We start from the raw sequence: 16,028 nt of genomic DNA on the forward strand, positions 1-16,028 counted from the left end.
AGCCTTTCACAACATAACTGCTATGGAAGTATTTTGCATAGTTACATATGTATGATCTATATCTAATTGCTTGCTTTCTCAAGGAGGGTGGGTGGGGAGGGAGGAAGGGAGAGAATAAGGAACTCAAAGCTTTAAAAATGAATGTTAAAAATTGTTTTTGCATGAAACTTGGAAATAAGAGGTAGGTAATGGAGTACAGAATTCTTATTTGCCCTACAGAAAAATAGAGCGGAGGAAGATAGAAGAATGGGAGGGGTGATAGAAGGGAGGACAGACTGGAGGAAGGGGTGGATGGGGTACATACTGTCCTGGGGTGGAGGTGGGAGAGAGGGGGAGAAAATTTGGAATTCAAATTCTTGTGGAAATCAATGTTGAGAACTGAAAAATAAATAAATTATATATATTAAAAAATCTCTTTGGGATGTAGACTTAGTAGTGGTATTGTTGGGTCAAAAGGTATGCACATTTTGATAACCCTTATGGAACATAATTCCAAATTACTCTCCAGAATGATTGGATAAGTTGATAACTCCACCATCAGTGGTTTAGCATCCCAGTTTTCCCACATCCCTCCATCATTTGCCATTTTCCTTTTCTGTCATATTAGCCAATCTTATAGTTGCGAGATGGGACATCAAAGTTGTTTTAATTTGCATTTCTCTAATCAGTAGTGATTTTGAGCATTTTTTCATATGACTACAGGTCACTTTGATATCTTTCTCTGAAAACTGCCTGTTCATATCCTTTGACCATTTCTCAATTGGAGAATGACTTCATTCTTATTTGATTCAGTTCTTTATATATTTGAGAAATGAGGCCTTTATCAGAAAAATTTGCTGTAATTTCTTTTGTAGTTATGATTACTGTGTATTTCCTTCGATACTATTTTCCCCACTTATTTCTCTCTTTCTCTCTGCCTGTCAGCCCTGCCCTCTTCTCGTATCTCCTTCCATTCCTACTTTCCTGTAGGGTAAGATAGATTTCTATACCCACCTGAGTGTGTATGCTATTCCTTCTTTGAGCCAATTCCTAGGAGATTAAGGTTTAAGTATTGCCCTCCACTCCCTCATCTTCCCTTCCACTGTGTAGTTCTTTCAAGCCTCTTTTATGTGAGATAATTTACCCCCATTCTACTTCTCTCTTCCATCTTCTCCCGGTGTGTCCCTCTTTGTCATTCTTTAATTTTATTTTTTTAGATATTATCCCATCGTAGTTGACTCACACCAATTCCCTTTATCTACGTATACTCCTTCTAACTACTCTAATAGTGATCAAGTTCTTAGGAGTTACAACCATCATCTTCCATGTAAACAGTTTAACCTTATTGAATTCCTTATGAATTCTCTTTACTGTTTACCTTTTCATGTTTTTCTTGAGTCTTATATTTGAAAATCACATTTTCTATTAAGCTCTGATCTTTTCATTAAGAATGCTTACAAATCCTCTATTTCATTAAATGTCCACCTCTTCTCCTGAAGGACTATATTATTTTGCTTATTCTTGGTAATGCTTGGTTGTAAAACTAGGTCCTTTGCCCTCCCAAAGATTATATTCCCAGCCTTCTGAGCCATTAATGTGAATCTTGTGTTATTTTGGCTGTGGTTTCATAATATTTGAATTGTTTCTTTCTGGAAGACTGCAAAATTTTCTCCTTTACTTGGGAGCTCTTGTGCTGAACTGTGCTCCACTCTCACCCCAATGAGACAGAGCATTCTAGTCAACCTTTTAAATTGTCTTGGGCTGGAAAATTGTTTCACCTCATCCTTTTGTTGTTTCTGCTGGCCAGAATTTGTTTTGACACATTATTTTAAAGCTATTTGGAGGGAAATTTGGGAGTGCTCAGGGGAGTCCCCACTTTAATTCCGCTCCACCCTGATTGCTTTGGTTTTGCTTCAGTCTTTTTTCTATGTTAAGAAGGAGTGTTCAATATGGAAAAATTGGAAAATGACAATGTATTAAATAAAAGACATTCAATAAAACTTTTAAAAATCTCCTAAGCATATACACCCACACATACGCATACTCACACAAAACCAACAAAGAGAGGGATAGGAGAAATGGGAAAGGAAACGTATTGAACTTGGTTCACAAGGACTGGAGCAGGGAGTGCCAGAGGGTCACATCAAGTTAGGTGTAGTAGATCACCTATTCCTAAATCTAGAAGGTGAAGGGAAAGACATATATTGAGAGAAGAGGGAAGGACGCAAGAGGGAACATATCAATAGCAATCTATACAAGAGAGAAGATGATTAGAAAAAATGGATTTATTACAAGATAAGAGACTCTCACATAAGGGTTGGAAACTCCTGGTTTATTTACTGTTGCTTGTCCTTAGTTCTCAAAGAGAATCAATGACCTCGGGAGGGTGATATCTTGACTTGTAAGTGAACTGGATTTAAGTGAAGCAGAGCTGTTCAGTCCTTAGTCTCATTCTCTTCTCTAGTCATTGGAGTCTAGCAGGGCATAGATCAAGAAAACTGGTGATGGCCTAGGATGCAGTGGGAGACCTTGGCCTTTTTTCAGTTTATTTATATTTTATAGTGGGAATTAGTGGAAGATGGCTAAACAACACTGCTTCCATAAGGAACTTGCATTTGCAAAATGTGCTGAATTAGAGTGCTAGAATTTGGGTTAGAGTCCCAGCTCTGACACTTAATAGCTGTGCAACCTTAGGCAAGTCACTTAACTTCAGTGTTCCTCAATTTCCTTATCTGTAAAATGAAGAGACCGGACTTCAATGTCCTTGAAGGTCCTTTACAACTCTAAATCTATGATCCTACAACCTCTACTTGATCCTTTTGGTTCTCACAGCAATCCTGCGAGGCAGGCACCAATATTATTTCTATTTTGTAGGTAAAGACACCGAGCACAGTGTCGGAAGTTGGATTCAAATACAGGTCTTTCTAAATCCAAATCTTATTCTAGTTCCTTCACCCTCTAAATAAAGTTCACAACTTCAAAACCCAGCATTGCAAAGAGTCAATAGGAGGGAAAATGGCAAAGCCTATTAATTTAAAAAACTCTTTATAATTTAATTTAAAAATTAATTTAATTTAAAAAATCAAATCTTCCTCCCTCATCCTTGCGTTCTCAAAGTTTACTTGAGCTTTGCAGACCGAGAATCACGAGACATGAAGGCTACAGTATCCCATCGTTCATCTTTAGGGGAAGATAGAATCAAATCTAAAGTAACAACTAGGAATTAGAGCAGAGAGGGCCCTTCATGGTCAGCTGGTCCGACCTTCTCATTTGAGAGACGTCTTGCGCACGGCTTCACAGCCAGCACAGGTGCCCACTTGTCTACACTGCAGGTAGCGCTAACCCGCTCTCCGTCCCTGGGTCCTTCTCCCGGCTTAGCCTCAGTCTCCCAATCTGTAAAATCTGGAGGTTAACCTCGATTGATCTCCAATTCCTCATCTGTAAAACTTCGGTCTCGGAGCAAAGGGGAGAAGGCACGAGGCTGGACCTGCTCCCCGGTTCCCGCCAGCTCGGAGGTTCTAGAACTTAACTTCTGTCACCCCCGCGCACCCCCACCCCAAGATTAAAATAGCTCTAAGTCCCCGGATCAACAACTGCCCCCTGGCCGTGCCTGCGCTGCGGGACCAGCTGCTGTCCGGACTGCTTCGGGAGCTGGGAGGAGGGGGGGCCGCCCAAGTTTGTGAGAGCCCCCGCCGTGTCCCAGAAAAAGAGGAGAGGGAGGGGCTGGCATCCCCGACCCGAGAAGGAGAAACTGGAGACGGGCGTGGGCCGCGCGCAGCCGCGGGGCGGGCACAGGGATGGCTTGGCAGGGAGGAGGCGCCCTCGCTCGCTCCCCGGCGCGTCGTGGTCCAAGGGCAAGGTCCGCGGCCGGGCCAGGCGGGGGCGGTCGAGGTGTGAGGAGGGAGAGGCCAGCGAGCTGTCTGGCGCGTGCTCGCTCCCGCGGGGCGGCGGCGCGCCCGTGCGCGCCCCTTCGCCTTGGGCCCGCCCCCGGCGGCCGGATCTCCTCAGTGCTGGGCGGGCGGGCGCGCGGGCAGGCCGGGGAGGATGCGGCCGAGGCGGAGGCGCGCCCAGGCGGTTTGAAGCAGCGGTTGGCTGCCACGGGCCGGGGAGATGAGCTGGGGGGCCGCCCCCGGCTCGGGGCTGTGAGGGGCTCGGGGCCGGGGGTGGGGGTTGAAGTCGAAGAGGAGGAGGAGGAGGCGGCGGCGGCGGCGCTGCTGCCTTCTTCCTCCGCGCCCCCTTCCTCCTCCTCCTCCTCCTCGGCGCCCCCGGGCTCAGATATGAGCGGGGCCGAGTGGCCCGGGCCGCCGCAGCCAGGCCGAGGCCGGGGCCGAGGCCCGCGGGCCCCGGGGCTCCCCCCGCCGCCGCCGCGGGCGCTGCTGCTGCTGCTGCCGCCGCTGCTGCTGCTGCTGCTGCCCGAGCCGGGGGCCGGGGTCCCCGCCGCCGCCGAGCGGTTCCCGCTCCCGCTGCCCCCGGCCGTGGGGCCCAGCGTGAGCCTCTACTTGAGCGAGGAGGAGGTCCACAAACTGCTCGGTGAGTGGGACCCCCGGGCGGGCGCGCTTTGTGGGGGCATGGGCTTCTCCCCTCCCCCTCCCCCGAGGGGGCCTTCGGGGGAGGGCTCGCCACTCCTGCCTTCCGCCGCAGCCCCCCGAGCGGAGGTCCGGGATCTCCGCTTGCCCGTCCGTGCCCGCCCCCCGGCGAGCGCCGGCTGACCCCGTTTGTACCTACTTGTTTGCGCGGAGTTGTTTCCATGCCTTCCGCTTTAGCGAACCCCTGGTGCGCAGGGACCGACTGTCCTTTACTCCTCTACGTCTACGCATCTCCGGGGCTCAGCCCGGGACTTGGCAAAGAGGAGGCGCTCCATAAATGTTGGATTGACCGACTTCGCGCTCTTGTCCCAAGACGTTGGACTTTGGGGTCCCTCCCCGCAAAAAGCCCCGCGTTGGCGGTTGTTTTTGTAGAGTCACCTTCTCCCACCCAATTTAGGGTTTTCAAAAATTAAGTTGTAATTTTTCCAGTTGTTACATGTATTTATATTTTCTTCCTCCCCTGCTGAAAAAGAAAAGGAAAAAAAACCCTTGTGACGAACGTGCATAGTCAAGCAAAACAAGTTTCCCGCATTGGTCTTGTCCAAAAATGCGTCTCATTCTGCACTTTTAGTTGGGTCCCCTCTGTCAGAAGCGGGGTGGCGTGGCCGCCTTCCGGTCCTCTGGAGTTATCCCCCCACATTTAAGGCTGTCAGAGTCTCCGTTCTTGCCATGTTGGCCGGGAAGTTCTCTAAGTGTTTCTCCTCCGCTCCGTAGTTGGGGAAGTGGGAGAGAGGAAGACTTAGGAGAACAGGAGGAGGGTATCCCTTGGATTGCAGCTCCTCCTCGGCTTAAAACACACACATACATATGCTCCCCCTCTCCCCCCCAATAAAACCTACTCCTTCCCCCTTCAGAAGGTGGGAAAACTCTACCAAAGCTGTGGTAGTTTTTTTCTCAGATTCTTTGCTTTCCAGCCTGGGAATCAACCAAATCATCCGGCTCTAATTTCTGACAAGATTTACTCTAGTTTCTTCTCTCCTTTAGAAAATAGTGGACTTAGGGACTCCTCTTTTTTTAGTGTCTCACCCAGGGTTCATTTCACTCCAAGTTAGTTCCTTGAACCTATCTTCTCCTCTGAGATAACTGTAAAGTCCTCTCTCACTGCTTCTGCTGCAAGGCAAGGTGCCCCATTCCTTTCTTCTATGCCTGACAACATTTCTTAGACCTTTATATTAAGGCTCTGGATCTCAAATACCCCATGAATGATCATGACCTGTGTCATATAAGAAAAATTCATTTTAGTCTTAGCTTCTAAACACCTGCGTCAGCCCTTCTAAAGCTGACCATCCCTGTTCTCTTTTCCTTTCTCAACTAAGACTTGATTGGGGGGAGTGTTGAAATTAAAGAAAGGAGGCAGCAGCTGCGGAAGAGGTGGAGAGTGGTGTAAAAGTCTTTTAGCTTTATTAAATGGTTGAATATCAGAAAAGGATATGGTGAAATTAATAGACATGACCTTAAAGAAGGACTGCTGGGCTTTTCCATTGATTTACAGTTAAAACTTTGTATGTGTGTTGTCTCCTACTAGAATGTGTACTTCTTGCTTTTCTATGTGGCCTTAGCACTTAGCACAGTGCTTTGCACATAGTAGTTCATGAGTAGATGTCCTCTCTTCTCCTTTCTTCTTCTGTTCTGTCCTGTCCTATCCTTGGTGGAGTGGATAGAGAGCATTTGGGACCATCTGAATTCAAATACTGCCTCTGACGTCAGTCAGTCAACAAACATTTGTTAAGGGCTATACTTTCTGCTTGATCCTCAGAAAGTCTCTTAACCTCTTAGTGCAACTAACTTAGGCACCTAACAGTATAAATTTCAGAGCAGGTGTCTGGTTTGCACTCTAGGAATTTCTCATTCAGGGAGTTCCCTATACCATTGAAATCAAAGATATACCTCTTCCCCACCCCCAGACAAAAATAAGACAAAACAAAGACTATAGGAATTCAGAAATCAGATCAATAAGTTGCTTTTAATTTTGAAAATTTCTTTTACTTAAATTAGTGTTGAAACCCAAATTAATTTTTCCCACTCTTTGAATCCATGGTAGGGGAAAGGAGAAATTGATTTTTTACTAACTACTTTGATTAGTTGTCACAACCTTGGTTTCTCTTTCTGGGTCTGGATGTTAAAAAAAATCTTTATAGATAGTTGATGGTTTCAGGTGTTTAAGAACTGTTTTTAGAACCCTATAGATGATGTGACCAACTAAAGAAAAGTTAATCATGGAAATAGCTCTCAAATGCTACTACTACTAATAGTACTGTGAAGCTTGAATTTTCAGAAATTTTAAAAAAAAACTTCTACTTACATTTCTTTTTTATATCTCATGTAGGTGCTGAATTGCACCAACACGCATAGAAGTTAATTGTTAGACAGGACATGAGAGATCATTTTGTTCATTTTACATATGAAGAAATTGGTTTTGAGAGGTAGCCTATAACTAGGCCAAGGTCACAGTACTAGTTAAGGACAGAACAGGTCTCCTGTTGTAGATCTCCTTCCATCACAGTCAGCTTGAACTCCATCCGTTTTAGACCTATTTATTTATCTATCAGTTCTTTGAAGCTTATGGAAACTGACACTGAATTGGGAATTGCTTTCAGCAAACTTTTTTGAGAATTATTAAAAAACATTGATTTGTATTGAGTAATCAAGAAACATATTTGTATTTTTTGTGTTATGATACAGTTTTTAGTCCCAGTTTTATGAACAGAGTTACAGCTGAAATGTATTGGGTGTTTATAAAATCTAGTCACATACATAAGAAAAAGGGTTACGTTGTAGTTAGAGAATATAAAAACTGCTGCTTAAATTGTTTTATTAAATTAAGCATATAACTTTTAGGAGGGATAAAATGGATTTAAAAATGTGTACAATATTTCATTTAAAACACTTCTTTAAAAAGTTATATGATTGCTTATGCTATCTGATTCTTCTACTGGTATTTTTTATACAGGGAGTCCCAAACTTATGAACAGAGGCAACAATTTGGAGACAGAAGTCTGTTCTCTAATTCATAATGCCTGGAAAATGATGGACCTTATCTTCTGTAATTTAACTGTTACCTTCATAATATCTACACTATCTTAGCCTCCAAAGCACCACTTGAAATGGAGAGGTTACTGCTGATGTCTGATACTGAGTATTCCTGATAAGCCACGTTGGAACTTGGAATGCATTTTCCCATAGAAATAATATTGTAAATGTTAGGTTTAAGTTGAATGAACTTTTGTGGGCTGGCTTGTGAATCCAGCTACCATTTAAAATATTATTTATGTGAGAAAATATATTTTAAATTCTAAATAGACCACTTAGATGAGAATTTACAGTCTGAGATAAAGAGTTGAGAAGATATATCTCCAGCCCTTCTTTAAAGGTTGTACAGATACTGTCAGTTGGTGTATTGGTTGGCTTTGCTGTACTGCTTTATCCCTTTCTTATACTTGTTACAAAGGAGAATTCATTGGGTAGGGAGGAAAAAGAGATGCATATGGAAATGAAGGTGATGTTAAACCAAAATATTTCAATAATACAATAAAAAGAAAGAAAACAATTTACAGAATATACAACCATTAATAAGCTGGAAATGACCTGTACTTAAGTAATCAGCCATTAACTACTTAAAGAAGAGATGGCTGTAGTATGGGAATCCAGTAGCTGTTTCTTCATAATGCCACCAATAGTAAAATTGCCATTAACTAGATAGAATACTTTGGGACACCATTTCTGCACTGAAGTACAGATTATGCGTGATAAGTGGTTTTGAGTATTCTCTTTACTAGACCGTCCAGAGGGTATGTGTGCTCATACGTTTTAAGCTGTGACTGTTTTTACTGAGCTCCAGGGGATGCAGAATGCTTGTAAGACGTGTGTGTATGTACGTATGTATGTGTGGCAGGTTGGATGGTGCATCTTTGAAAAGCGGAGTTCTTATATTTTATTCTGTAGGACACTGGATTGGGGGGAGTGTTGGAATTAAAGAAAGGAAGCAGTAGCTGCAGAAGAGGTGGAGAGTGGTCTAAAAGTCTTTTACCTTTATCAAATGGTTGAACATCAGAAATGGATATGGTAAAATTAATAGACATGACCTTAAGGAAGGACTGCTGGGCTTTTCCTTTGAAAAACCTCGGATGTGTGTTGTCTCCTAGTAGAATGTGAACTTCTTGCTTTTCTTTGTGGCCTTAGCACTTAGCACAGTGCTTTGCACATAGTAATTGATTAGTAGAGGACCTCTCTTCTCCTGTTCTGTCCTATCCTATCCTCAGATCCCAAACCGTTTTATTTTGGGTTGTATTTAAATCTTATACCAGATTAAAGGTGGAAAGTTGATAATGTCCACCTTAGTCTAAACAACCACCTTGTCTTTAGACAATTGTTTTGCACAGATTATTAGTATTCTTTCTTTTTAAAGAACCATTTGAGACAGCCAAGATTAGATAAGGCATTGTATTTTAAAAACCATTGCCCCAAATTGATGTCAGTAAGAGAATTTAAAATACCATGCCATTGCTGGTAGAGTTGTGAAATGATTCAACAATTCTTTTTTTTTTTTTAATTAAATTTATTTATTTAACTTTTAACATTCATTTTCACAAAATTTTGGGTTACAAATTTTCTCCCCTTTTTTCCCCTCCTCCCCCAAACCCCAAGCATTCTAATTGCCACTATGACTAATCTGCTCTCTCTTCCATCATCCCTCTCTGCCCTTGTCTCCATCTTCTCTTTTGTCCTGTAGGGCCAGATAGCTTTCTATACCCCTTTACCTGTATTTCTTATTTCCTAGTGGCAAGAACATTGCTCGACAGTTGATCCTAATACTTTGAGTTCCAACTTCTTTACCTCCCTCCTTCTCCACCCCTTCCCTTTGGAAGGCAAGCAATTCAATATAGGCCAAATCTGTGTAGTTTTGCAAATGACTTCCCTAATAGTTGTGTTGTATAAGACGAACTATATTTCCCTCCATCCTATCCTGTCCCCCATTACTTCTATTCTCTTTTGATCCTATCCCTCCCCATGAGTGTCGACCTCAAATTGCACCCTCCTCCCCATGCCCTCCCTTCTATCATCCCCCCCACCCTGCTTATCCCCTTATCTCCCACTTTCCTGTATTGTAAGATAGGTTTTCCTACCAAAATGAGTAGGCATTTTATTCTTTCCTTTAGTGGAATGTGATGAGAGTAGACTTCATGTTTTTCTCTCACCTCCCCTCTTTATCCCTCCACTAATGAGTCATTTGCTTGCCTCTTTTATGAGAGATAATTTGCTCCATTCCATTTCTCCCTTTCTCCTCCCAATATATTTCTCTCTCACTGCCTAATTTCATTTTTTTTAAGATATGATCCCATCCTCTTCAATTCACTCTGTGCACTCTGTCTCTGTGTGTGTGTGTGTGTGTGTGCATGTGTGTGTGTGTAATCCCACCCAGTACCCAGATACTGAATAGTCTCAAGAGTTACAAATATTGTCTTTCCATGTAGGAATGTAAACAGTTCAACTTTAGTAAGTCCCTTATGACTTCTCTTTGCTGTTCACCTTTTCATGGTTCTCTTCATTCTTGTGTTTGAAAGTCAAATTTTCTTTTCAGCTCTGGTCTTTTCATCAAGAATGCTTGAAAATCCTCTATTTCATTGAACAACCAATTTTTCCCCTGAAGTATTATACTCAGTTTTGCTGGGTAGGTGATTCTTGGTTTTAGTCCTAGTTCCTTTGACTTCTGGAATATCCTATTCCATGCCCTTCGATCCCTTAATGTAGAGGCTGCTAGATCTTGTGTTATCCTGATTGTATTTCCACAATACTTGAATTGTTTCTTTCTAGCTGCTTGCAATATTTTCTCCTTGACCTGGGAACTCTGGAATTTGGCCACAATGTTCCTGGGAGTTTCTCTTTTTGGATCTCTTTCATGCGGTGTTCTGTGGATTCCTTGAATATTTATTTTGCCCTCTGGTTCTAGAATCTCAGGGCAGTTTTCCTTGATAATTTCATGAAAGATGATGTCTAGGCTCTTTTTTTGATCATGGCTTTCAGGTAGTCCCATAATTTTTAAATTGTCTCTCCTGGATCTATTTTCCAGGTCAGTTGTTTTTCCAATGAGATATTTCACATTATCTTCCATTTTTCCATTCTTTTGGTTTTGTTTTGTGATTTCTTGCTTTCTCATAAAGTCATTAGCCTCCATCTGTTCCATTCTAATTTTGAAAGAACTATTTTCTTCAGTGAGCTTTTGAATCTCCTTTTCCATTTGGCTAATTCTGCTTTTGAAAGCATTCTTCTCCTCATTGGCTTTTTGAACCTCTTTTGCCAATTGAGTTAGGCTAGTTTTCAAGGTGTTATTTTCTTCAACATTTTTTTGGGTCTCCTTTAGCAGGGAGCTGATTTGCTGTTCATGCTTTGACTTCATGTCTCTCATTTCTCTTCCCAGTTTTTCCTCCACCTCTCTAACTTGATTTTCAAAATTCTTTTTGAGCTCTTCCATGGCCTGAGCCCATTGGGTGGGCTGGGACACAGAAGCCTTGATTTCTGTGTCTTTCCCTGATGGTAAGCATTGTTCTTCCTCATCAGAGATTCAAATGCTGCTTCCAGCCTCAGGGCTTTGGGTGGGGGCAGGGCTGTTATTCAGTGTGAGATTAAGTTCAGGTGGTCAGGTTGGGGCAGGGCCGCCTCTCAGGCTCAGTTCCCTCAGGGAGTTTATGCACAGACCTTCAACAATGGATCCAGGCTCCTGCCTGCTTGGGGAGCCCCTGTCTGCTGCCGCCCCTCAGCTTCTGTCTCCTGGGGGCCCGAGCCATGGGGGCACCCCACTCCCCCCTCGACCTGCCAAAGAGACTCTCACCGACCCCCGTCACCTCTGGGTGGAGGGGGCTTGTGCGGCCGCTGGAGATCCCGTCCCTGAAGCCTGCTCGGATCTGTTCCTCTTGGTGCCGCGGCCATGGCTGCCCCAGGTCTGGGCTGGGCTCCGCGTCTGCAGCGCGACGGACCTTTTGCGAGAGGTTTGCAGGTCCCTCTGGAACAGAAATCTCCTTCGCTCCACTATTCTGTGGCCTCACTGCTCCAGAATTCGCCGTGAGTTACTTTATACAAATGTTCTATGGGTTGTGGGTTCGGAGCTATGTGTATTTGCGTCTTTCTACTCCGCCATCTTGGCTCCGCCCCCTGATTCAACAATTCTTGAGAGCAATTTGAAATTATGCCCAATGGGCAATCAAACTATGCATCCCCTTTGATCCAGCAATGCCACTACTAGGTCATAGATCATAAAAAGATCATAAAAAAAAGAAAAGGACCTATATGTACAAAAATATAGTAGTGGCAAAGAATTGGAAATTGAGGGAATGCCCATCTCATTGGGGAATGGCTGAACAAATTGTAGTATGTGAATATAATGGAATACTATTGTGCTGTAAGAAATGATAAGCAGGTGGATTTCAGAAAAATCTGGAAAGTTGTGTATGAACTGATGCTGAGTGAAGTTAGCAGAACCAGAATATTGTCCATAGTAATAGCAACATCGTATGATTGACTTAGCTCTTCTTAGCAGTACAATGATCCAAGACAATTCCAAAAGACTCATGATAGCAAATACTATCCACATCCAGAGAAAAAACTATGGAGTCTGAATGCAGATTGAAGCATACTATTTTCACTTTTTTTTTTGGTGACCTTTCTCTTTTGTTCTCTTTCTTTTTTCACAGCATGACTAATGTGGAAATATGTTTCTGTGACTGCAGATGTGTAACTTATATCACATTGCTTGCCTTCTTGGGGAGGGGAATTTGAGGGGAAGGAAGAAAAAATTTAAAACTCAAAATCTTATAAAAAATGAATGTTGAGAACTATCTTTACATGTAATTAGAAAAAAATTCTATTTACTATCTTATAATACTATTTGCTCTTTACAAAAAAAACCCTTGTTGATAAAAAAAAAATTATGCTATTTGGTACTCTTTATCCTAATACTTATATTCATTTATCTCTTAATTTAAAAAAAATACTTCTTAAAAGGCCTTCCCAGAGTGTGTTCTTTAGATGTCAAAGATACTGCAAACTTTTTTCCTTCTGTAGTCTGAGGCTTTTATCATAGGCTTGAGTATAATGAATCAAAGAATATTAACCTTTAATTTACCCTTTCTTGCATTCATTCTGAGAATTTTTGTCAGCATTTCGTTGTTTTTCCCCCTCTGCTGTAAACACAATGAATTGTTCCTTAATCTTTTTTTATGGTAGTCCTGTTTTCTTGCTAGGCCTATGCCTCTTATTCCATACCCCCTTCCTATTTGTTACCCCTTTTGCTTGGGGATTTTGCTTATTAATTCCTTTTTCTTTCCTGTTTTTATGTGGTTATTTAATTTTTCCTCCTCATTAAGTAGATTTTCCTTCTCCCTTTCAGTTAGTACTGTTTTTAAATTTTCGTTTTTGTGCCCCTTTCTAGAGATGATTGCTTACACTTTCTTTATTGTCTAACCTCTATGTCGACTCTAAACCTTCATTCTCTGGTTTATGATCCCTATAATTATTTAGTCTGTCTTCATTCACTGTATTTCTTATGGAGTCAGAACTTTTGAGGTTTCCATTCTCAGCTCCCTCTAAAGCAGTTTCTGTCACTGTCTTGTGGAGCTTACCCTGGCAGTTTTCCGTTTTCCATTGTGTCTCATTCCTGAAATGCCAGTTCCTGCAGGTGGATACTGCTCCGTGATTTCCTCTGTTTCCCTGCTTCCCCCCTCCCCCAATTATGTAGCCCACCATTCATCTATACCCTCCCTCTGGCTGCTTTTTTTCCCTATTTGTAGCAAAATCTTCACTCTTGGGTCCATGCCTTCTCATTTCCCCAGGTGCCACTTGCTCCCAAGAATTTCTCTCCCCTCCCAAGGCAGGATGGGTGGTCTTTTCAGGCACCATCCCCGCTATCATTTGTAATGTATCCCACAAAAAAACATTGATTCACCTGTAGGCAGGGTGTCACTAGGTTTTGTCCATAATACCCTAGGCCTGCCTCTTCATTATTAATCTCCACTTGACTTCTGCCTTCACCCCACCACCTTGAGTGCATTTAGAAAGCAATCCTTACTAGTCTCTCTACTCTTACTCTGTGAGTCCTTGGGCTACTGAATTCGTTCAGCCCTTCTGCACTCCATCTTGTCTGAAGGTGTTCAAGAAGCTAATAATCTCTTCAGGTCTAGTTTTCTTTCTAAGAATGTTTAAAATTCCTCTTTATTATTGAACATCTCTATGTTATTTCATTTATGTTTAACTTCAGTTTTGCAAGGTCTAGGTTGTATCCTGAGCTCTGTTGCTCTATGGAACACATTCCATTCCCTCCTACATTTTCTAGTAGGTGCAGAATAGTCTTGCATTTTGATCTTCCTTTCCTTTGTATTTTATGGCCTTGTTCTCTGATTAAATTTAATGTGTCATAGAATTCTCTCTCTCTCTCTCTCTCTCTCCCTCTCCCTCTTTCCCTCCCTTCCCCCCTCCCCCCTCCCTCTTTCTCCCCCTCTTTCTCCCCCTCTTCCTTCCCCTCTCCCTCCCTCTCCCCAACTCCTTCCCTCCCTCCCCCCAACTCCTTCCCTCCCTCCATCCCTCTCCCACTCTCTTACTCTCTTTCTCTTTTTCACACACACATACGCACACTCCTTTTTTCTGAAGGCAATTTATGGATTCTATCATTTGATATTTCATTTTCTGTGTTCAGAAGCTCTGGACAGTTTTCTTGTATTATTTCTTACATTATGGTGTTGAGATTTTTTGACTTGTTCTCTTCTGGGCTGTCTATAATACCTAGGTTTTCTCTGTGCATTCTGTTTTCAAGATCGATATGTTTTGCTTTTGGATAGAGAACATATTTTCTTTTAATATTATTGTCTTTTCCTCTTCTAGTTTGTCTTTTACTTCAGTGTATTTGCCTTCCCAATCAGTTGTTCTCTCTTTCGTTTCTTTGGTGAGTCTTGCCAAGGCAGATTCAAGTTTTTATAATCTGTAAATTATTTTTATTTTGCAGGCCACTTTCTGTACTTACAATTTTCATTTCTTTTTTAAACCAGTCAGAAACAGCATACTGTGTGTGGTTCCATGTATTCCTCAAATTTCATAGGGTGCTTTGTCTAATCAATTGTTGGATCATTTTTTCCTTTTGTTTTACAGTATTTGTTCATAGTTACCTGAACCCTTTTACTGAATGTGGAGGCTATATTTCCTTCTACGACAGGTTTCCCACAAAACAAACAAACAAAAAACATTATTTTACCTGTAGACAGGATATCGCTAGGTTTTGTTCATCTAACTTCTGCTTTCATCCGATCTCCTTGCCTACATGGAGAAAGAAGTTTCTTGCCTGTTTCTTTGCTTTCGGTCTGTTATTTTTGCTGTCCTTGGCTGCTGCCTTCATTCTACCTCTCCTGAATTCCTTGTCTGGAATTGTTGTCCCTAGACCAGAGGTGTCAAACACAGATCCTATAGACAATACGTTATTTAGAAAACCACAAGTTAACATAATCTGTGTTGTATTTTTATTTATTTTGTTAAACATTCTTCAATTACATTAGTTACCTGCCACTGGAAGTTTGACACTTTTATCCTAGAGACATGGAGACAGCTGAAATTGCTTTATCTCTGTCACATAATTTTTGTTTTAAAGAGTTTGAAAAGTTGTGAGTATCAGAGAAAATGTCTATATCTCTGTCTTCTTGGTCAAATGACCCAGGAATATCAGCATTTAATTTATTTTACAACTGCCTTGTACTCCTCCATCATTTATAGAAAAGCAAAACAAAACTGTACATTTTCTCTTCTTAGATTCCCTCTCCTATGTCTTTAGCCACACTCCATCCACATAGCCCATAAATTTTCAAATAGGTTAAAAATTAGTTAATGGCAGATTTATGAATTAATACCTAGGTGTTCTGGTTCTCAGCCTGGGTCTGTCTCTACTGTTTACTTTAAAAGAATAGTGAGTTTAAAGCATTTTGTAGGTATGAAGCAATATTTTTATAAGTGCAAACTAAAAATAAAGATTAAGGCAAAAAGTTTTGTAGTACACCATTTTATATCTTTGAAAATAGTTGAATTCTGTTTAATCATTTTCTTCTGGAAGACATTGGCCTTTTTAAGAAAACTTGCAGTAAAAATGCTGAGATTCTCATAGTGAAAACTTTTCTAGAAGGCATTCTATATCCGAAAGTAGTTGTATCAGAATCCCTATGTAATTATTGCTAAGGGAGTGAGTGAATGTATTAACTTTTACTTCATAGGAGATCCAATGAAAGAATTAATTGGAAGGAGAGTATGAAAGCTTGATGTATGTTAGCTGATATGTGGGTCTAATATTAAAAAGAGGTGAAGGATTAAGCATTTATATAGAGACTTGAAGTAAGGAGACCAACCAAAAACGATTATAATAGTCCAGACATTTATTGAACATATGTAATGTGGCAGGTCCTGTGTGTTAAATGCTGAGGATATACACAAAGAAAAGCA

At 41.7% G+C, this 16,028-nt stretch overlaps 1 protein-coding gene and 1 long non-coding RNA gene across 4 annotated transcripts in view; one reads left to right on the forward strand and one right to left on the reverse strand.

Moving 5' to 3' along the window:
* The window catches only part of LOC140506435 (uncharacterized), a 133,754-nt gene extending 128,424 nt beyond the window's left edge, over positions 1-5,330 (reverse strand). The window contains exon 1 of the long non-coding RNA XR_011967932.1: positions 4,705-5,330. This is a non-coding gene — a long non-coding RNA (uncharacterized lncRNA). The remainder of the gene's footprint in view (positions 1-4,704) is intronic.
* The window catches only part of RYK (receptor like tyrosine kinase), a 111,182-nt gene continuing 98,915 nt past the window's right edge, over positions 3,762-16,028 (forward strand). For all 3 annotated transcript variants that reach the window (XR_011967931.1, XM_072613611.1, XM_072613612.1), the window contains exon 1: positions 3,762-4,509. Coding sequence is in view for 2 of the 3 variants with exons in the window: in XM_072613611.1 (XP_072469712.1) it covers positions 3,777-4,509 (733 nt within the window). In the remaining variant the exon portion in view is untranslated. The remainder of the gene's footprint in view (positions 4,510-16,028) is intronic.

Source organism: Notamacropus eugenii, chromosome 5, assembly GCF_028372415.1.
Source record: "Notamacropus eugenii isolate mMacEug1 chromosome 5, mMacEug1.pri_v2, whole genome shotgun sequence".
Classification (NCBI taxonomy): Eukaryota; Metazoa; Chordata; class Mammalia; order Diprotodontia; family Macropodidae; genus Notamacropus; species Notamacropus eugenii.